We start from the raw sequence: 22,943 nt of genomic DNA, 5'->3' as shown, positions 1-22,943 counted from the left end.
AAGAAAAAAAAGCAGTACCGCGAACTAATTCGATGGAAAAACAAACTAAACGCGGCAGCTAGAAGGCAAAAACACTGGAGCTCAGATCCACAGGGCTTTCTTGCTCCGCGGAAAAATTTGAACTGAGGACCACGAGGTGGGATGCGCCCTCTAGTGGGCGAGAAGGCACGCACATGCGTGGTGCAGTGTGCAACTTGAAACTTCTATCAAGTTTGCTTGAAAAGCTGTCCGCGCCGGGGCTCCGTAGATGACGTCACCCACATGTGAGAATATCATGCCTGCTTGTCCTGGGATAAAAAAGAATTCAATTGTTTATCTATCCATTTATATAGCTGTGGTTTACATAAGCCAGGAAGAATGATGAGTTTAAATAATATTTGAGGTGATAAAGTCATATTTATAGCAGAAATACGACCCCACCATGTAATATATAGTGGTGACCAATTAGTAATAGTACGATTAATTAAATCTTTTAATTTGATGATGTTATATTCCATAATTACCTCAGGATCTTTGTGTACAAAAGTATCGAGATATTTTATTGGCATGATAGACCACGAGAATTGAAAATCTTGTATATCAGATTGTGAGGCATGTTCATTAAGAGGAAAAATAACGAACTTTCCCCAATTAACTTTGTAACCAGAAAATGAAGAGTATAAATTGGTTGTGTGGATGAGGGCAGATAGAGATAGCCGAGGATTTTTAAGAAAAAACATAATATCATCAGCATATGCCGCTATCTTAAAATCTCTAAGCGATGTAGGAATTCCCTGTATGTCTTCAGATTGTCTAATGGAGGATAAAAAGGGTTCTAACGATAAATTAAATAAAAGAGGCGAAAGAGGACAACCCTGTCTTGTTCCCCTTTTTAAGATAATCGGATTTGAGAGAGAATTATTTATTAATATTCTGGAGCACGGATTCCGATAATGCTTGTATCCAAGTTACAAATTAATTTTTATTTATTTATTTTTATGCTGTATGAGCTCTACATTGCACCACAAACTTTTGTGAACTGTTGCTGTTACAGAATGTTTCTCTTTCTTATGTTAATGTTCAATAAAAAAGATTGGAACTAAAAAAAAAATTGGAAATGTATAGCTAGAAGCCTTTATTGAACTTGCAATGAATCACCAACTAAATGTCCATTTTGATGGGCCATATTTATAAGAGTTATGTAAAAGCAGTGGATGTTGTAACCTGAGTTAGCATGGCAAGCCCAACAAGTTTAGCTGCACCGTTAACTCATTTGCATATTACACAATAGGATGCCAAAGATGTCCTTTTTTACCACCGCATACATATTCGTGTGAATAATGCATGTGTGAGAGCTATATTCTGGCCTAAGTGAGGCTGGGTCAAATAATATGAAACAGAATGGCTTTTGTAGCAAAAAAGTCGCTCTTTCAAGGATATAAAAAAGAAAGAAAACTGGACAATTTACAATTGATATTTTCACTCATAAAACAGCCAAAATTTGTATAAAGCACTAATATTTTCTTTGTGTAGTTATATCTTTGCTTCCAATTGATTGCAAAGCTTCTTAATGCAAATCCTATGTGCATGTCATTTGTCATAACTGCTGGTACAGTTATGACTTGAATTGAAATATAGATCAAGAGCAATAGAGTCAAAAGTAGGCATTAAAGTTTTTAACATTTTTTGCCTACTTTGCTGGCTCATAAAAGAGATGATAAACTAATGTTACATTAAAAACTTTGCACATGAAGTTAGTGCCACGGGTTGTATTAATCCACAAAATTTCAATTCTCTTGGATGTTTTGTTGGGCTGTAGTGGCTGGACAAAGTTGCCATTTTGTGTTATAAAGAGCACAGTACTCAAGAGTGACCTACATCCGATCACCTTTACATTTGAAAAGAGATCTAGCTGAAAAATTTTACATGGTTTCATTTGAGGCTATAGGGAATGTCCACACAAAATGTTATTTAATTTGGAGGATGTCGAGTGGGGATTATTTTCAATATTTGATTACTTGACATGGAATGACCCCTATACTCTCCCCATGACATCCAGAATCTCTCCTCTTCCTACTTCTCCCTTTTTCATTCATGATGCCTGCATCTCCTCTCTCCTCAGGTTCAGCAGCTTCGTAGCTTTGCTTCCCTTCTATGTCCATTAAGGGACAGCACCAATGCAGAACTCAGTGTGCCTATGGAAGACACCACAGTCAGCTTAGGGCCTTCAGCATCTGCACATGCTCAAAGCCTGCCAGGTTCTGCCTTGTCTGAAACAGGAAGCTCAGAAGTGGAAACTAGCAGACATTGAGAATGCAAGGAGGCTCAAGGACCCACACCAATGGTAATGCCTTCCATGTTGGTACCACTCCCTAGGCAGACTCCTAGGTGTTTGGGCCAGCCCTGGTTGCAGGCAATTCTCAGTATTCTTGTACTAAATATTCTTCCTGAAATGTAAACTCTCTCACAATTACCTACTTTTTGTGCATCTTCATGTCTTTCAAAGCTGACAAAGCCAAAGCCTTTAGATTTTCCGCTTTCATCAGTCATAACTTTCACACTTAAGGCAGGTCCTGAAAAAAAATGTAAAAGCTGAAGTTCAGTTTTTGTTTTCCTTATTGGTAAACCAAATACTACTGTGGAAGCTGCATATAATTATAGTTGTAACGCCAAAAAGTTAGGAAAAGCTCTGTGATGTTGAAAATGTTAATAAGTATATCCAGCTACGTTTCCTGCAGCACGTTTGCATTATAGAGTGTTATTTTAATTGTAAAAAAAAAAAAAAAAAGTTTCAACCTGGTTTGTTGGTAATTTTGTTTTTAAGAAGGGAAAAATTAACCCTTATTGATTAGTGCAGGGAGGAGACTAGCATGGGAATGGAATCTTAATGGTGGAAGAAGGAGGGAAAGAAAAAGGGATCAAAAATAGCAAGAGCCTGGGACTAGAGCAGCCATTTCCAATCTGGGTTCCACAGAACCCTAGGATTTAACAAACTCTCTTCAGGAAATTAAATTGTAGAATCTGTATACTGAGTGTTCTTTGTTAGTTCAAAATTTTTACATAGTAAAGTTTGGAAATTTTTACATAGTAAAGTTTGGAAATCACTGGACTAGAGAGACTCAGGATAAGAAATGGAAGAAAGGAAAACCAAGTTACTTGCAGAAGGTGCTCTCTATATATAGCATGTAGGGGTGATTCCTTCCTCACACCTAAGGTTAGTACTCTCTCACTGATGTCAAGAAGCATGAACAATCTTCTGCAAGAAAAATCATCTTTGCTGTCTGACAGATGCATTCTGTGTAGTCATTTTGTTTTTTCAACTTAGCCTGGAACAGAAAAAAAATGGGCCTCAGGGAACGGATTTTAGGCCCCAAAGAGATTATGCAGGATTGACTGGCCAAATCTGTTGAATTGGTAATCCTTTTCTAAACAGTAGTGATTGTAAGGACATCCTTTCCTCCACAGAAGTTGATCTCAGGTTGGTTACAGAGACAGCCATAGATCTGCCATTATGAGCTGTGACATGATCCTCAAGCGAGATACTTGCCTGGGCATAAGCTAAGGAAATGCAGTCTGCTAGCCAAATAAGGAGTATGAATTTTTTTGACAGCAGACCATAACCTATTTGGGTCAAAAGAAGAATTGGATACACGTTAAGGACTTCTGTCCACTTCCAAGTAGGTGGCCAACTGGCTAAGGTTCTCTTGCAGTCCAAAATATGCAATGTGCTTTCATTTTTGTGAGCTGGAAAATAATGTTGGCAGGATGATAATAAAACTAGTTAAGATGATAATCCAACACTACCCTAGGGAAAAAAAACAAACACGGGATAGGTATGCAGAACCACCCTGTTAAAAGAATATAGCTTAGGGTCGGTTACTAGAGCCTGGTGTTCACAACTCTGTCCACTGAAGTTACCATTTCCAAAAATAAGAACTTCCAGGTCAGATACTTCACAGTTGGCATGCAGAAAAAAGGAGCTTTCATCACCTTGGTTAATACCAAGTAGAGGCCCCATGACACTGCAGGCGACTTGTAAAATCAAGCCCAATGTGAAATCAAACTAAACATAAGAACTGCCACTGCTGGGTCAGACCAGTGGTCCATCGTGCCCAGCAGTCCGCTCACGCGGTGGCCCTTAGGTCAAAGACCAGTGCCTTAATAGAGACTAGCCTTACCTGTGTACATTCTGGTTCAGCAGGAACTTGTCTGTCTTGAATCCCTGAAGGGTATTTTCCCCTATAATAGCCTCAGGAAGAGCGTTCCAGTTTTCTACCACTCTCTGGGTGAAGAACTTCCTTACGTTTGTATGGAATCTATCCCCTTTAGAAAGTGCCCTCTCGTTCTCTCTACCTTGGAGAGGGTGAACAATCTGTCTTTATCTACTAACTCTATTCCCTTCATTATCTTGAATGCTTCAATCATGTCCCCTCTCAGTCTCCTCTTTTCAAGGGAGAAGAGGCCCAGTTTCTCTAATCTCTCACTGTACGGCAACTCCTCCAGCCCCTTAACCATTTTAGTCGCTCTTCTCTGGACCCTTTCAAGTAGTACTGCGTCCTTCTTCATGTACGGCAACCAGTGCTGGATGCAATATTCCAGGTGAGGGTGTAGCATGGCCCGGTACAGTGGCATGATAACCTTCTCCGATCTGTTTGTGATCCCCTTCTTAATCATTCCTAGCATTCTGTTTGCCCTTTTCACCGCCGCTGCCGCGCACTGCACAGACGGCTCCTTTTGACTTGTCAACCAGTGTTCCCAAGTCTCTTTCCTGGGGGTCTCTCCAAGTACTGCACTGGACATCCTGTATTCGTGTATAAGATTTTTGTTACCGACATGCATCACCTTACACTTACCCACGTAAAACCTCATTTGCCATGTCACAGCCCATTTCTCGAGCATGTTTATATCACATTGCAAGTCTTTGCAATCCTCCTGCTTATTCACTATTCTGAGTAACTTCGTATTGTCTACAAATTTAATCACCTCACTCGTCGTACCAATTTCCAGGTCGTTTATAAATATGTCGAAGAGCACAAGTCCAAGCACCGAACCCTGCGGCACTCCACTTGTGACACTTTTCCAGTCTGAGTATTGTCCATTTACCCCCACTCTCCGTTTCCTAACCACCAACCAGTTTTTAATCCATGCTGAGTATTTCACCCTCGATTCCATGGCTCGCAATTTTTCAAAGTAGTTGTTCATGCGGAACCTTATCAAACGCCTTCTGAAAATCCAGATATACAATGTCAACTTGGTCATCCTTGTCTATCTGCCTGTTTACTCCCTCGAAGAAGTGCAGCAAGTTTGTCAAGCAAAATCTTCCTTTGCTGAAGCCATGCTGACTGGTCCTCATCAGATTGTGTCCATCAAGGTGATCAATGATGCGGTCCTTTATCAGCGCCTCTACCATCTTTCCTGGTACCGAGGTCAGACTCACCGGCCTGTAGTTTACCAGATCTCCCCTCGAACCTTTCTTGAAGATCGGCATAACATTCACCACTTCCCAGTCTTTCGGAATCTTTCCTATTTGTTCAACAGATTGGCTGTTAGTTGAAGCAGTTCAGCTATAGCCCCTTTCAGTTTCTTGATTAATCTCGGATGGATGTCATCCGGTCCCGGGGATTTATCATTTTTAAGCCTATCAATCTGCCTGCATACCTCTTCTAGACCGACTGCCAACTCTGTCAGTTTCCCATCTTCGTTTCCTGCGTATAGCCTGTAGGCTTCCGGTATGTTATGTATATCCTCTTCAGTAAATATAGATGCAAAAAGTGTGTTCAGTTTGTCGGCAATGGCTTTATCCTCCTTTAGCACTCCCTTTATTCCATGGTCATCCAACGGCCCCCACTGCTTCCTTCACGTGTCATTTCCCCTTAATATATCGAAAGAACGGCTTGAAGTTTTTTGCCTCCTTGGCTATTTTTTCCTCATAATCTCTTTTGGCCCCTCTTACTGCCTTATGGCACCTACTTTGATGTTGTTTGTGCTTTTTCCTTTCTACATGCTAGTAATAAATGCCAATTGCACTAAGATATTTCCTAACACAGTTAGGACTCAAAATGTAGAAGCTATTTAAATAGCATGTGTGTGGACAGGAAAAGAGGTCTACAGCTCTTCTGTCACACCAGACAGCAAATCTTAATTTAAATTTGTAGGACCGTTAGGTCACGTGAAGCAGTAAGTGAGATTGTTTGGGGTTTTGCTTCACTCTAAGGACCTTGCCCCATCCTGCAGTATCGGCACAGAAAGCACAGTTACTTACTTGTTATCCATGGACAGCAGGTAGTTATTTTCACAGATGTGTGACATCAAACACAGCCCCGGTATGGACAGTGCACAAGTGTACCATCACTTTAACTTCTTTAGAAGTCTTGAGACTGCCCATACCAAGCATACGCGAGCGTCTTCCTGCTCGTCGGCTCATGGGACCATCAGTTCAATTTAAGAAAACAACAAACAAACTAAGAAGCCAACTAGGGGAGGTGGGAGGTTTGTGAGAATATCTTTCTGCTGTCCCTGGATAACACCTGGATTGCTGTGCTTTGTCTCAGGACAAGCAGGCAGGATATTCTCACAGATGGGACAATAGCTACCTCAAAAGGGATGGAGGGAAGTTGACAATTAAACAGAGAATAAATATAGAAGAACTGCTTGGCTGAACCAACTATCCCATCTGGAATGAGTCTCCAGACAGTAATGGGATGTGAAAAGTGTGGATTGAGCACCAGGTGGCCGCTTTACAAATGTCCTCAATAGGAGTGGAACAGAGAAAAGCTACTTAAGCTGCCATTACTCTAAGTGTATGTGCTGTGACATGACTTTCCAACGGTAGCTCAACCCAAGCATAGCAGGAGATGCAGTCAGCCAACCATGTTGAGATTGTTTTCTTGGTAACAGAATTGCCCAGTCTGTTAGGATCAAATGAAATGAATAGCTGAGTAGAGGTTCTATGAGGCTTCATATGATTGAGGTACTATGCTAAAGTGCGCTTACAGTCCATTGTGTGGAGAGCAGCTTCCTCAGGATAAGAAGACAGGCAAAACTATAGACTGGTTGAGATGGAATTCTGAAACTACTTTTGGCAGGAATTTGGGATGAGTATGCAGGACAACTCTGTCATGATGGAATGTGGTATATGGTGGATCTAAGACTAATGCTTGAAGTTCACTGACTCAATGAGCTTAAGTGATGCTAATCAGGAAAACCACTTTCCATATTAGGTATTTAAGTGATGAAGGCACCAGTGGTTCAAATGGTGGCTTCATGAGAATAGAAAGGACAACATTAATGTCCCAAGCAACTGTAGGAGGCTTGATTGGTGGGGTTTTGAGTGTAACAGGCCTTACATAAACTTGGAAACCAAAGAGTGTGAAGCTAAAGGTTTTTCCCTGAGAAAAATGTGAAAAGCACTGATGACAATGAATGAAGTAGTCTTTAGTCCAGAGTTGGAGAGATGCAAGAGGTAGTCCAATATTGACAAGAGGACACATATCTGGAGGTAAAGAGTGTTGGTTACACCATGAGGAAAAACAAGTCCACTTAAAATAGCAACAATGCTGTATGGATGGTTGATGGTTTCCTGGCAGTGTCTATGATAGCTGATACTAGAGCAGCTAAGCGGGTGGAGAGAGGAACCAGGCTGTGAGTGCTAGTCAACGTAGGTTGGGGTGGAGGAGGGACCCCTTATTCTGACTGATAAGAATTGGAAAAATCTGGAAAGAAATAGGATCCTCAATAATGAGTTGACTGAGGAGATAACCAGGGTTGTCTTGGCCACCTGGGGACAATGAGAATCATAGCTGCTGGTTCTCATTTGTGCTTGAATAGAAGTTTCCCTATTAAGGATACTGGAAAAAAGGCTTAAAGAAATTTGTTCGTCAAGTCTAGAAGTTTCCCTATTAAGGGTATTGGAGGAAAGGCATAGAGAAATTTGTTCGGCCAGTCTAGGAGGAGTGGGGTAAAGCACTGTGTATTACACAGTGTATTACACAATTCTGTAAAGCACTTCTACTTCAGACCTGCCCAATTTTGCAGTACACAGCTCAAGAAGAAGCTGATTTCAGGATTGCTTTAAGCAATGGGAGACTGATTTCAAACATTTATTAAAGGTTTCCATATCTAGTAATCTAGAATGGAAGATTAAGTTTATACCTTCGATAATCTTTCTGTTAGTCTCTGTAGGATTCCATATGCTAGGTGTTCAATCCCAACCCGGGAGTTGGAGAAATCCACAAACTTTTCTGAGCACATGCTCCATCCCCTTACCCTGAGAGCTAGCAAACATATCCAGTTAAGTCCCAAAGCCAAGCAAAATACCTAGACAAATCCATGACAAGGGGTATGGGGAGGATCCCCAGCAATTTAAACAATTCTTGAACTGGTTTGCTCTGCAAAATATTAACAAGCAATAAACAGGCACAAAGGCAACTCAGAAAAACATAGAGAAACAATGCAGAACTAAACTGTTGTGTGCAACGAGCACCCCATGAAAGGCCTTCGGTAATGCGTAAACTAGTACTGCCCGATTCAGAGAAAAATATTTCGATTCGATTCACTTTCAATGATACAACTTTTTAAGTTTAAACATTTTATTTAACCATCCCCAAAGCAAATCATCCCCAAAGCTTCCCCAGTCCTTCTGCCTGATTCTCAGCTCACTGATGGATGAGATCCGCATACCATGGGCAACGAGGCCACTCTAAAGCTAGTAGAATCACCAAGCTGGGATGCGCTGCTATCCAGCGGAGGACCTGACCAACTAGAGGTAATGGAGGGAACATCATACAGTAGCTCGTGAGCCAGCCAGGGTCAAATCAAGGCATCTAGCCCTAGCTTCCTTGCTGTTTGTCGACTGTAAAAGCAGCGGGCCTTCAAGTTCTCTGCTGAAGCCAACAAGTCCATCTGGGCTGACTCCAGCGATGTACAATCAGACGGAACGCCTCCTGTGAGAGGGTCCATGCTCCTGGGTCCAGGATCTGATGGGGAAGGCTGCAAGAACAGTCGACTAGCCACATGGCCAACGAGAAAGACAGAAGATGTGCTTCCACTCCTTCTGGTCCAAGAGAGAGAGCACTTGTATCCCCTTGTGATGTATATATACCACCACTGTAGCATCATCTGAGAAACTTGCACTGCTGTTCTTTTCAGAAGGGGCTGGAGAGCGAGCAGCATCAGCTGAATTGCCTGAAGTTCCAGACAATTGATCAACCAGCATTTCAGACCAGGAGACCACTGCACCTGAATGGAGTGGTTCCCACAGTGAGTCTCTACCTAACAGGCCATCATAAGAGTCATCCACTCAGAAATCTGAAGAAGCCAGCCCTTGACAAAGAGCCTCCCCCCCTGAATTCAACAGCTCAAGCCGCTGCTAGCTGGCATTGTCCAGGGGAGTGGCATCTGAAGGGGAAAAACTCTGCAGAGACCATCAAGACAGGAGGTACTCCAGTAAAGGGTGCATGGGCGCTCTGATCCAGGGATCACCTCCAAGGAGGCTGCCAGAGACCCCAGAGCCTGCAGATAAAACCAGGCCGAGGGAGCTGGAAGGTCCAGGAGAATTCTGATCTGTTATTAAAGGTTCTGTCTGAGTGCCTCAAGAAGAAATAAACAACCCTGTCTGGAGACAAAGAGAAGGCCCAGAAACTCCAGAGACTAGGACGCCACCAAGTGACTCTTACTGAACTTGCAGCATAGAGACTACCATCTCCACCGTACTTTCATACTCCTGACAAGACGGAGCCTGGATCAACCAGTTGTCCAAGGAAGAGTGGATCTGGACCCCCTGCTGGAAGAAAGTCGCCACAACTACTATCACCTTGGCAAAAGTGCAGGGCACTGTTGCGAGGCCAAGGGCAGAGCTACAAACTAGAAATGCTGTTCAGAACATGGAAAACGCAGAAACCGGCGATGCTCTGGGTAGATAATGGAGGAAAGCCTCCAAGATCCAAGGACACTAGAAACTCTCCTGAAAAGAGAGCAGCTATTACCATACGCTCCGTTGCCATTCAGAAAAGAGGAATCCACAAGAAGCAGGTGACCGACTTTAGATCCAGATTGGGTCACCCATCTTCTAGCCTTTCTGGAGTATAAGAAGTATCCACCTAAACCCAATTCATGTTCTGGAACAGGTTCCAGTGTCCTGATATCCAAGAGGCGCTGCAGAGTATCATGGGCCCCGGACTCTATTCCGGTCAACTTGCTGGAGTCCAAAAACAAAGCCGAAGGCAGACTCCTGATAAAACTGAAAAGTCAGCCTCCGAGATAAGGAAGCCACACCCGACCCTGGGGTCATCGAAGCTTTTCAGGTGTAGTCACTGCACAGAAACCTGAGGCCTGAGGATGCCTGGAATTGGCACTGTTGTAGAACGGGCGTAGCCTTGGGAATGTCTCTGGAAGGAAAAACCTGTGGACCCCTCCCCACATCCGGCAAAACTTGTTTACAGGGAGAGACTTAGGGTGGCGCTCGGCAACACCTGTGTAGATGTCATCCAGACCTATACCAGCAAGAATCTGACCCTTAAAGGACATCCACTTAAGGGTCCCTTGAGGCAGCATCCCCAGTACAAAGACAGATCCAAAGACATTGTGTTATGAATGCTACTGCTTGACTGCTCATGCGATTCTAGACCTCAGTATTTTATTATTTCAGTGTCCCCTGAAGAAGGTGTTTTTACACACTGAAACAGGGATCCTTGTTGGGACCATTACTCATATAATAAAGAGTTTATTACAGGTTGAAAAGACACCTCCCTTGCCTTTTTTGTTTGTCTTCACTCGAAGGTGAGGTGGTGTTCTGCTTGTTTGCTCACAAACCTGCTGAAAATCAAGATCCAGGTGATAAAGCTTAGACATAGCATTAGAAGGTCAGAAAGAGTTTTCAAGGGTATCTCATTGTTCTGAAACCAGACCAAGGAGCTGTGGACTAAATGGAAAAAAGTCAGAGAACAGCCCATGACCAAAGTGAAAGGTGGAGAATCCAAACGGCGCTTTTTCAGATCATCAGCAGTAAAGAGGTAAACAGAAGCCAGTTAAAAATCTGCAATGAAGGGTCAGCACCCAAATTTGGATGCACAGGACAGTCGAGGAGACCACTCCCAGTAAAAGATCAGCCGGATCCAAAATAAAAGCAGTGGAAGGATACAGAAGAGTCATAATATCTGCATGGCAACTACTATAATCAAGGTCTGCCAAAGCCAGACAAGAGGGCTCCCGAACAGAAAGCTCCACCATAGGTGCAAGAGACCAAAAAAGACCCGATGAACTTGCCGACTGCGTCAAACAAGTGGGGGGTCTGAAGAATACACCTTTCAGAGGAGCCAAATAAAGTCTGGTGAAAAGGCCCACCCTGCAACCATGGCAGGGCTCTGTTGAGGTACATGCACTGCACCAAAAAAGTCTCTAGACTTGGAACACAGGTATTTTACACCAGACTCCAGAATGGCCTCTGGGTGAGATTTTCTTCAGAAGGCATGGACCCAGGCCAGCTCCCCAGACCAAGAGTACTTAGAATTGGTGAAGTCCGAAGCTCCCGCCCTCTCCCCCTGTGCACTACGGCATGTGGTACACAATCTCTGATATGGCGCCAATCCGGCGCAATCAATGTCCTCATTCAACAGATTTGGGGCTGGGAGTCAATCAATCAATGTCCACATTCAACAGATTTGGAGAGTCCATCCCAAAGGATTTTTAATCAGATCGAGGGGTTCTGAGGCAGAAATAAAGCTTAGAAAAAAAAGATTGTTTCAAATCCAAGATGGAAGCCACCAGTGAATTTGCGCCCAAAACAGCAAAAATAAGCAAAACCTGAAATTAAAAAATAGCGATTTGAGGTCTGGGGAGGTGGGGGACCTGAACCCTACCCTCAGAAAATGTGAAAAATGACTTAAAATAATCCAGAAGCTACCCCCAGTGGAGGGTACTCGCAGTTCAGCAGTGCCATGCCTGTCAGCAATTTTAAACAGCAGTTGAGTGGAGGAAGAGGATTTACCTGCCTCAGAAACTTCTCCAAATTACCAGAGTGGTAGGTCTTCAGACTGCCAGCTGGCCAGACACCAAATACAAATTTTGCCCCACGGATCCTCATCCACGCGGTCAGGGGACAGAAAGGTAGCTTGCACCTTGAAATCCGGGTGGGTTTCACTCCATATGCATACAGCCTGCGCTTGAAACCCGCAACAAGGTCACCGGCAAGTAGACTCCCAGGGGAAGGGACCATGAGTCTAAAAATGGTGGCACACAGCAGGCTGACTCCACAGAGTTTCTCTGTGAAGCAGCAGTCCAGCACAGCGGGACTATGTCCTCTCCTCCGACAGAGGACCACTGGAAAGGGGTCTCAAGGCACTGAAGCCACAGAGAAAACAAACTTTAAATGAAAATTAAGAAAAAGAAGCCTATATCTTGGCCTTTTGGAATTCGATCTGGGATCAAATAAATTCTTTATTAGAAAATCCTGTAGCATTAACTTATGATACTGTGATATTTGGCATATCTATGAGGAAAAAGAGTCAGATATCGGAAAGCAATAACAAACTTTTATTGATTATGACAGGAGTTGCCATTCAACATATTACTAACAATTGGAAAGATCATAGCAGACTTAACTTTAATTTTTGGTGGAATTTGCTATGTCATTTATATAAAATGGAACGTTCAATAGCGGTACAAAATGGAAATTATAAAAGTTTTATTAAAATATGGGAGCCATTAACATTGTTTTGTAATGAATAAACACCATTTTTCTTTTGAAGATACATCATTTAAGGAAGGATGGGGGGAGGGTTTGTACACTTGAAGAGAGGGTAAAATGAATTAAGAAGAATAGTGTTGGGAGGGAGGGTGGGTTATGGGTTTGTTTATATATATATATATATATATATACACACACACACAAGAAAAATCATACATAGGCTCAAAAACAACACTTGATAAATCCATCAAGACAATTGTTATTGTCTTGATGGATTTATCAAGTGTTGTTTTTGAGCCTATGTATGATTTTTCTTGTACACTTGTTGAATGATTAAAAAGGAATAAAGAATCAAAAAAAAAAAGAAAAAAGAAAAAGAAGCAGAGCAACTGCAAAAGAATTCTGCAAGGATTGCTTGCAGAAATTGTAACTGGATATGTTTGCTAGCTCTCAGGCAAAGAGGTTCGAGCATGTGCTCAGAAAAGTTTGTGAATTTCTCCAACTCCTGGAATGCGGGCTGGGATTGAACACCTAGTGTATGAAATCCGGAAGGGACATAACAAATGGTTATAAGATTCTTTATAGATGGTATACTCCACAGCATAGTTCCTAAAATGTTTAAATACAGTAATAACTAATCCTGGTATAACTGTGGACAAACTGGTGACATGTATCATGTGTGGTGGGCTTGTCCCTAACTTGCATGCTATTTAGACAACTATTTCACAAATTCTGGGACATAACCTCTCTGTCGCTTATTCTTTAAAAACAGAACAATATCTGCTACATTTTAGACTTTATGGCTTGAAACTGGAATACCATAAGTTGGCCACTGGTCAGATAGCTTTGGCAGCAGCCAACATTGATCATGATGCTAAACAAGATGAATTATACACACCAGATGACCAAACAGCACAGTTACTTACCGTAACAGGTGTTATCCAGGGACAGCAGGCATATATTCTCACATGTGGGTGACGTCATCTACGGAGCCCCGGCGCGGACAGCTTTTCAAGCAAACTTGATTGAAGTTTCAAGTTTGCACACTGCACCACGCATGTGCGTGCCTTCTCGCCCACTAGAGGGCGCATCCCACCTCGTGGTCCTCAGTTCCATAACTAGCAAGGAAGCCATCCCCGGGGAGGCGGGCGGGTTGTGAGAATATATGCCTGCTGTCCCTGGATAACACCTGTTACGGTAAGTAACTGTGCTTTATCCCAGGACAAGCAGGCATGATATTCTCACATGTGGGTGACCTCCAAGCTAACCAAAAAAGGGCAGGTGGGAGGATGGCAATTTAGGAAAACAGATTTTGCAAAACTGACTGGCCAAACCGGCCGTCACTCCTGGATAAAGTGTCCAGACAGTAATGAGAGGTGAATGTATGAACCGAAGACCAAGTGGCAGCCTTACATATGTCCTCCATCGGAGTGGATCGGAGGAAAGCTATCGAAGCTGCCATCGCTCGGACCCTGTGCCCCGTGACTCGACCCGGGGGAGGAAGGCCAGCCTGAGCGTAGCAAAAGGAAATGCAAGCGGCCAACCAGTTAGACAGAGTGCGCTTGGAAACTGGGTGCCCTAATCGATTGGGATCGAAGGACAAAAACAATTGAGGAACCTTCCGATGAGGCCTGGTGCGTTGAAGATAAAATGCCAACGCCCTCTTACAGTCAAGCGTGTGAAGCGCCATCTCGCCAGGATGGGAGTGGGGCTTCGGGAAGAACACAGGAAGGACAATGGACTGATTGAGGTGGAAGTCAGAAACAACTTTAGGTAAAAACTTAGGATGGGTGCGGAGAACCACCTTGTCGTGATGAAAGACAGTGAAAGGAGGGTCCGCAACCAAGGCTTGCAACTCCCCAATCCGCCTGGCGGAGGTGAGGGCAATTAGAAACACCGCCTTCCAAGTCAGAAATTTCAAGAGGGACTTGTTGAGTGGCTCAAACGGGGGTTTCATCAGTTGAGCCAGAACCACATTCAAATTCCACACGACAGACGGAGGCTTAAGAGGGGGACAAACCCTGAGTAACCCTTTCATGAAGCGTGTCACCAAGGGATGGAGTGACAGAGGGCGTCCCTCCAGAGGTTGGTGGAAAGCAGAAATCGCACTGAGATGAACCCGCACCGAAGTGGTTTTCAAGCCGGAGCGCGACAAGTGAAACAAATATTCTAAAACCGAGGATACCGGAACTGATACCGGATCCAGGTGAAAAGACGAGCACCAGGTGGAAAACCTGGTCCATTTCTGCGCATAGCAAAGCCTCGTCGAGATCTTGCGGGAGGCTTCCAACACCTCCTTCACCGATTGAGACAGGTCCGGAGGAGTCAGGGAACAAGAAACCAGGCTGTCAGGTGCAATGACTGCAGATTGGGATGTAACATGGATCCTTGACTCTGAGACAGCAGAGAAGGAGAGACAGGCAGGGGAAGAGGCTCTCTGGCACTGAGCTGGAGCAGCAGGGAGAACCAGTGCTGACGCGGCCACCGAGGTGCTATGAGAATCATCGTGGCCGTGGACGATTTTAGGTGTGCCAACGTTCGCATGATCAGAGGGAACGGAGGGAATGCATACAGGAACCTCCCTTCCCAGTCGAGTAGGAAGGCATCCGCTTCCAGACGGTCCTGCGAGTACATCCGAGAACAATATAGTGGTAGTTTGTGTGTCTCCGGAGAGGCAAACAGATCCACCTGTGGCGTTCCCCAGCGAGCGAAGACCTCGCGTAGAACTGCTGAGTGTAGAGTCCACTCGTGCGGTTGCAGAAGTCGACTCAGTTTGTCCGCCAGGCAATTCCGTTCTCCTTGGATGTAGACCGCCCGGAGGAAGATGTTCCGGGAGGCCGCCCACTCCCAGAGGCGAAGAGCTTCGGAGCAGAGGGGCCATGACCCCGTTCCTCCCTGCTTGTTCACATAATACATTGCCACCTGATTGTCCGTGCGGACGAGGACCACCTGGTCCTGCAATATGTGAACGAAGGCTCGAAGTGCTAGGAAGATGGCTCGCAGCTCTAGCACGTTGATATGACACTGACGGTCTTCTGACGACCACAGGCCCTGCGTGCGAAGACCGTCGAGATGGGCTCCCCACGCGTACTCCGAGGAGTCCGTGGTCAGGACCTTGTGAAAAGGCGGAGTGCGAAACAATAGCCCCATGGACAGATTTGAAGAGTCTGTCCACCAACGCAGCGATTTCCGCAAGGGCGGAGTTACCGAAATGAGGCGAGACACCGGGTCGCACTCCTGACGCCACTGGGACTCGAGGGTCCACTGAGGGATCCTCAGGTGTAGCCTCGCAAACGGCGTGACATGTACCGTCGAGGCCATATGGCCCAGCAGCATCATCATGCGCTTGGCCGACACCCTCGATAGTTGGGAGACCTGGCGGCTCATCCGTACCAAGGCTTCCAACCGCTGGGTCGGCAGGTAGGAGCGTAGGCGCACCGTGTCCAGCACCGCACCTATGAATTGAAGAGACTGCGACGGTCTCAACTGAGACTTTGGAAAGTTTATCTCGAACCCGAGAGTTTGCAGGAAGGCAATAGACTGTCGGGTCGCTGAGATAACCCCCTCCCTGGTCGGGGCTTTGATGAGCCAATCGTCCAGGTAAGGGAACACATGGAGTCCACGTGACCTGAGGGCTGCTGCAACCACCACCATGCACTTCGTGAATACTCGTGGGGACGCGGCCAGGCCGAAGGGCAGTACCCTGTACTGGAGGTGGAGGTCCCCCACCTGGAATCGTAAGAATCTTCGACAGGCGGGGTGCACCGGAACATGGGTGTATGCTTCCTTCAGGTCGAGGGAGCACATCCAGTCCCCTTCCCCCAAGAGGGGGTACAAAACCGGGAGAGATAGCATTCGAAACTTCTCCCGGGCCAGGAATTTGTTGAGCTTCCTGAGGTCCAGTATGGGGCGCAGGTCCCCGGTCTTTTTTGGGACCAAAAAGTAGCGGGAGTAAAACCCCGTACCCCACTGGTCCTTGGGGACTGGCTCGACCGCCCGAAGCTTCAAGAGGGCTTTGGCTTCGGTTATAAGGGTCGGTAGCTGCGAACGGTTGCAGGGGACTAAACTTGGGGGACTGTCCGGCGGCGAGGACACAAAGTTGAGCGAGTAGCCCTCGGAGACGATCCGGAGCACCCAAGCGTCTGAGGTAATCCCGGTCCATGCCTCCCGGAAGGACCGAAGACGGCCCCCGATCGGAAGGGGTTCCTGAGAAAGTGCGGAGGGGAACCCGCCCCGTCCGCTCAGCCCGTCAAAAGGAAGGCGCGGGCTTAGAAGGGCCCTGCGCCTGGGCTTGGGTTTGTCCCCCTCTGCCTCGCTGAGACGGACGTCTCGGAGGCGGTCTCGAGAAAGCCGGAGTCGACTTCTGAGGGTATCGGCGCGGCGGAGGCCGAAAGGGTTTCTGCGGCGGGGGTCTAGGTTTGGGGCGGACCAGGGATGCTAGAGAGCGCTCCTGTTCCGACAAGCGTTTGGTCGCCGCATCCAATGACTCGTCGAATAACTCGGACCCCACACAGGGCAAGTCTGCCAGGCGTTCCTGCAGGTTTGGGTCCATGTCGAGGGTGCGAAGCCAGGCCAAGCGGCGCATGGCCACCGCGAGGGCCGACACCCTCGAAACCAGCTCAAAGGCGTCGTACACTGCGTGGAATAGGTACAACCGCAATTGAGACAGGTTGGACATAAACTTATCGAATCCTGCTCTTTGGGAGTCCGGTAACGAGTTTCGATATTGAGGAAGGTCCTTCACCATACCACGCAAATAGGAGGAAAAGGTGAAGGCGTAATTTAGAACCCTGGTGGCCATCAGGGAATTTGAATAGAGGCGACGGCCAAACTTGTCCAGGGTCCGCCCCTCCCTGCCTGGTGGAACCGCCGCAGAGACCCGTGAGGGCTGTGATTTTTTAAGAGCAGACTCCACCAGAAGAGACTGGTGTGAGAGCTGCGCCTTATCGAACCCTTTAGGGGGAATCGTCCTATACTTCGATTCCATTTTTGAAGGCACAGACGTGACTGTAAGAGGGTTTGACAAGTTATTCAGCCAGGTTTGCAGAAGGACACTGTTGAGAGGGAGTCTAGGCACCTCCCTAGGAAGAGTGGGGAGGTCCTGTTCCTCCAAAAATTCTTTGGAATACCGAGAGCCTACCATCAGGTCAATCCCCAGGGCTTGGGCCATGTCCTGAACGAAGGATGAAAATGAGGACGGCCTAGCCTGGGGAGACGGGGTTCACGACCGCCCCACCGATGAGAGGGGGGAGGCCTCATGGGAATAATGAGGATCCCTAACCGATCCCGAATCCCAGGATCCCCTCTCGAGGGCCCTCGAGGGGGAAGGGGAAGTTATTGGAAAATAGCAAATGTCACGCCCATCTTTAAGAAGGGTGCAAGGGGGGACCCGGGAAACTACAGGCCGGTGAGCCTGACCTCAGTCCCGGGAAAGATGATGGAGGCACTGATTAAAGACAGCATCTATGAGCACATCGAAAAAAATGGGCAGCTAAAACCGAGTCAACATGGCTTCTGTAAGGGTAGGTCATGCCTCACAAACTTATTGTACTTCTTTGAGGGAGTGAACAGCCAGGTGGATAAAGGGGAATCTATAGACATTATTTACCTTGACTTCCAAAAAGCCTTCGACAAGGTGCCACACGAGAGACTGCTTAAAAAGATATGGAACCACGGGGTACAAGGGGAGGTCCACCGATGGATCAAAAACTGGCTGGCAAACAGGAAGCAGAGGGTTGGCGTAAAGGGTCACTACTCAGACTGGAAAGGGGTCACGAGCGGAGTTCCGCAGGGGTCGGTGCTGGGACCACTCTTGTTCAATATCTACATAAATGACCTAGAGGCGGGAACTAAGTGTGAAGTCATTAAATTTGCAGATGACACCAAACTATACAGCAGGGCTCAAACCAAGGAAGACTGTGAAGATCTCCAAAAGGATCTAACGCAGCTGGAAAAGTGGGCCGAAAAGTGGCAGATGAGCTTCAACGTGGGGAAATGCAAGGTCATGCACGTGGGGAAAAAGAACCCGATGTTCACAAACAAAATGAGGGGAACACCACTAGGGGTTAGTAACCTGGAGAGAGACCTGGGAGTGATGGTAGACGCAACACTGAAGGCATCGGCGCAATGCGCCACAGCCTCTAGGAAAGCAAACAGAATGCTGGGTATCATTAAGAAGGGTATTACGACCAGGACGAAGGAAGTCATCATGCCGCTGTATCGTGCAATGGTACGGCCGCATCTGGAGTACTGTGTCCAGTACTGGTCGCCGTACCTCAAGAAAGACATGGCGTTACTTGAGGGAGTACAAAGAAGAGCAACCAAACTGATAAAGGGAATGGAAAATCTCCCATATTCTGACAGATTGAAGCAGTTGGGACTTTTCTCCCTGGAAAAGCGAAGACTTAGAGGAGACATGATAGAAACCTTCAAGATCCTGAAGGGCATAGAAAAAGTAGACAGGGACAGATTTTTTAAATTAAGGGGCACCACAAGTACAAGGGGGCACTTGGAGAAATTGAAAGGGGATAGGTTTAGAACAAATGCTAGGAAGTTCTTTTTCACTCAGAGGGTAGTGGACACATGGAACGCGCTTCCAGAGGCTGTTGTAGACAAGAAAACATTAAATGGTTTCAAAGAAGGTTTGGATAGATTCCTAGAAGAAAAAGGGATTGGGGGGTATAGATAGGTATAGACCATTGCTCAGACAATGGGCCTGATGGGCCGCCGCGGGAGCGGACCGCTGAGCAGGATGGACCTATGGTCTGCCTCAGCGGAGGCAACTTCTTATGTTCTTATGCTCCTCGCAGAGCCCTTGGGTGAGGACCCAGGGGTTCGTGGGACACTCTCCCGTTTCCTCGGCGAGGCGGCCCGGGAAGACTTCCCATGAGGTGAGCGGAGGAGCCTCGGGTTGTCGAGGCGCAACTCCGACACCTGCAGCGCCTCGCCCCCGAACGACGAGGAGCGGTCGCGCCGAGGCGAGCCTCGGGGTCGCTTAGACTTCCTCGATCGACGCCCCGTCCGAGGTCGCGTCGAGGGCGAGGCGTGTCTGGAAGACCCGGAGGAAGAGGAGGAAAGACGGCGCACTCTGCGCAACTTTTCCTTGGGCCTTACACTCCGCTCAGGGGGTTCACCCGAGGTCGAGGTCCGGGGCGGGGCCGAGGCCGAGGTGAACGGGGCCACCGTACCCGAGACCGAGGTCGCCGAGGTCGGGGCTCCCGAGGGAGCCGAGGCCGGGGCCTCCGAGACCGAAGGCGCCCCGGCCGAGGTCGAGGCCGCCGGAACCGCAGCACGCTGCAACACTTCCAGGGCTCCCGACAGCTCCGATGAGATCAGAGCTCGGAGGAGATCCTGGAAGGCCGGAATCCCCACGAAGGTGGGGAGTTCCGAGTCCGGGGCACACTCCCTGGAGGGCGACCTCGGTCTCGAGTATTCCCTCGGGGTGTGCGGAGTCGAGGTCCGATGCGGGGCCGGGGTCGACCCACCCGCCTTGGCCTGACTCGAGGATGGCTTCTTTGCTGAAGGGGATGGAACAGAGGACTTACCCGAAGCTTGCTTCACTGACGACGCCTTCGAGGAAGAGGGCCGAGGCGAGGCCGAGGCCCCCGAGGACGCCGAGGCCGAGGTCAAGGCCGGGGCCGAAGCCGAGGCCGACGTCGAGGCCTTAGGCGGTGCGTCGACGGCGAACAATTCGGCCATTCTTGCCTTACGGCGACGGAGGGCCCTGTTCTGGAAGGTAGCACAGCGATCACACGAGTCTGTCGGATGTTCGGGCCCAAGACAGACAATGCACCACCGGTGAGGGTCAGTGATGGAAAGCAACCTCTCACACCGGCTGCACTTTTTGAATCCCGTAACAGGACGGGACATCCTCGAAGAAAAAGAAGAAGGCCGGGAACGTACCGACGTCCCGCGGCCACGGCTTCCGGGAGCCCCCGGAGCCCGATGAAAAACGAAAGACTTTTTTTTTTTTTTTTTTTTTGAAAAGAAACGAAAGGAAAACAGCACCGCGAACTAATTCGAAGGGAAAAACAAACTAAACGCGGCAGCTAGAAGGCAAAAACACTGGAGCTCAGATCCACAGGGCTTTCTTGCTCCGCGGAAAAATTTGAACTGAGGACCACGAGGTGGGATGCGCCCTCTAGTGGGCGAGAAGGCACACACATGCGTGGTGCAGTGTGCAAACTTGAAACTTCAATCAAGTTTGCTTGAAAAGCTGTCCGCGCCGGGGCTCCGTAGATGACGTCACCCACATGTGAGAATATCATGCCTGCTTGTCCTGGGATAATGAAAGCTCTCCAATATGGTCAATAGATGGAATTTTATAAGGCATGGGATCTGTATCACAAATGGAAAAACCCTGATTAGGACTTTTTTTTTTTTGGGGGGGGGGGAAGTGGGGTGAGGGAATTTTTACAGTTATAGTTTTAGAAATAAATGGAGCTGGCTGCATGTTCCTGTTTTTGTTAGCTTGCTTAGTTGGAACTGATCAGTCCTAATGCAGTCATTTTGATATGGCTTATTGTTTTAGATTGTATATTGGCTTTTCTCTTCTAATCTGATGCTTACATTACATTACATTAGGGATTTCTATTCCGCCATTACCTTGCAGTTCAAGGCGGATTACAAAAAATTATCCAAGATGTATTATAACAAGAACTTACCCCCCAAAAAAAAAAATATTGGTCATTTTCAAAAAGAGTAAGTCTACCTGAAGTCCCACACTCTGAAATAGCTGTTCCCCCATATGTTCAGCAGAGGAGAGCAGTCAGGTTCAGGTATTCCAACCCAGAGGAAGGGCAGCAAAAATATATCTACTGTTATATTTCAGCACTACAGAATAATCTCGTTATAACGGACTCGCTTATAACAGCATATTGTTTATAGCGGATGAGGTTCGCTGGTCCTGGCCATGAGCCTTTATGAACATACAGAAAATCACCGCATATAGCAGACTTGCATATAACGGACTTTCGCATATAACAAACAATTTGGTTCCAGAGCCGCTTTTAGCTGTAGTTTTGTTCGGCTATAACGGACATGCAGGCTCCACTTACAAGGCGCCCGGAAGAAAATGACAGATTATGTTTCTTTCCAGTACAATACAACATAATACTTCAGAACATCTTTTAGTGTTCTAGTTTTGCAATCATTTCGTGCCATACAAATGTATTGCTGAGTTTTGTTGTTGATGCTGCTGATATGCTTGTGCAGTGACTGTTGTTCATTGATTGTACGTTGTTTCAAGTTGACCTAAACAAAGTTTTTAAAAAATGAAACTCTGGATATAACGGACTGTTTTTCCAGGTCCCTTGAAGTCCGTTATAACGAGATTATACTGTACATAATTACAAAGCAACACTTTAAAACTAGCTGGTAAGTCTGCTACATGAAAATGTAATTTCAAGGCAATAGTTGAAAATATACACCAAAAATAAATATATCCTGGAATTATTAAAACTTCAAATATTAAAAGATTAAGCTAGGTATGGCATCTAATCACATTAGCAAGCAGTTAGAATATTCTGTTTTGTCCATCCCAAAAACTTTAAATTATGATGAATGGCTTAGGAACCTGCATGAAAGCAATAGTTCTACAGCCTTGTGCAGAGCCTTACCAGCTGTAAATGGGAAATAATACTACATAAAAAAGTAAAGTTACCATATTTGCCAAAGACTTCCTTAAGTCTTTCATCATCCATGTCTTCTCCAAAATTCTTTATATAGACATTAGTGAATTCTTTTGCCCTTGCTCCAAGTTCAGCTTCACGTTCTTTCCGCGATTTAAATCTCCCAACAAATCTAATGAAAAGGAAAGCAAAGTTTCAATTTTACATAAAATTGTAATTGTGAAAAAATGTCCATCTATGAAAGACAATACCAGATTCCTGAGGCAAAATGTACCTACTGAACTGATTTAGCTCATCATTGCCACAAATTTATCCGTGTATTCCACTGAGGGATTGAGCATTGTGCTAAGATGTAGTTAATTAGGGGCCATTTTACTAAGTTGCAGTAAAAAGAGATTAGGATCTTACCTTGCTAATATCTTTTCTAATACATAGGTGTGTCATTGTGGACAGACGAGTAATATCCCCATGCTCGCAAGCCATGCAGAAGGAATCCACTCCAACTTTTGAACCCTCCTCCTTCACTAGAGGGCTCTGCTGACCACTTCAGTTTGTACCAAAGCAGGTGATAACTCTAAACTGAAATATGCAAAGGAGGGGTATGGGGAAACTCCCTGAACTACAACACTTTTCTGCTCTGAAATTATAACAAA

At 46.3% G+C, this 22,943-nt stretch overlaps 1 protein-coding gene across 2 annotated transcripts in view; it reads right to left on the bottom strand.

The window, feature by feature from the left end:
- Window positions 1-22,943, bottom strand: part of PABPC1 (poly(A) binding protein cytoplasmic 1) — a 200,111-nt gene that overhangs the window by 103,757 nt on the left and 73,411 nt on the right. For both annotated transcript variants that reach the window (XM_033933124.1, XM_033933123.1), the window contains exons 5-6: window positions 22,323-22,462; window positions 2,458-2,552 (exon numbers count right to left, since the gene is read on the bottom strand). In XM_033933124.1, coding sequence (XP_033789015.1) covers window positions 2,458-2,552; window positions 22,323-22,462 — 235 coding nt within the window. The remainder of the gene's footprint in view (window positions 1-2,457; window positions 2,553-22,322; window positions 22,463-22,943) is intronic.

This window comes from Geotrypetes seraphini, chromosome 2, assembly GCF_902459505.1.
Source record: "Geotrypetes seraphini chromosome 2, aGeoSer1.1, whole genome shotgun sequence".
Classification (NCBI taxonomy): Eukaryota; Metazoa; Chordata; class Amphibia; order Gymnophiona; family Dermophiidae; genus Geotrypetes; species Geotrypetes seraphini.
This window is presented reverse-complemented; position numbering and strand designations above follow the sequence as displayed.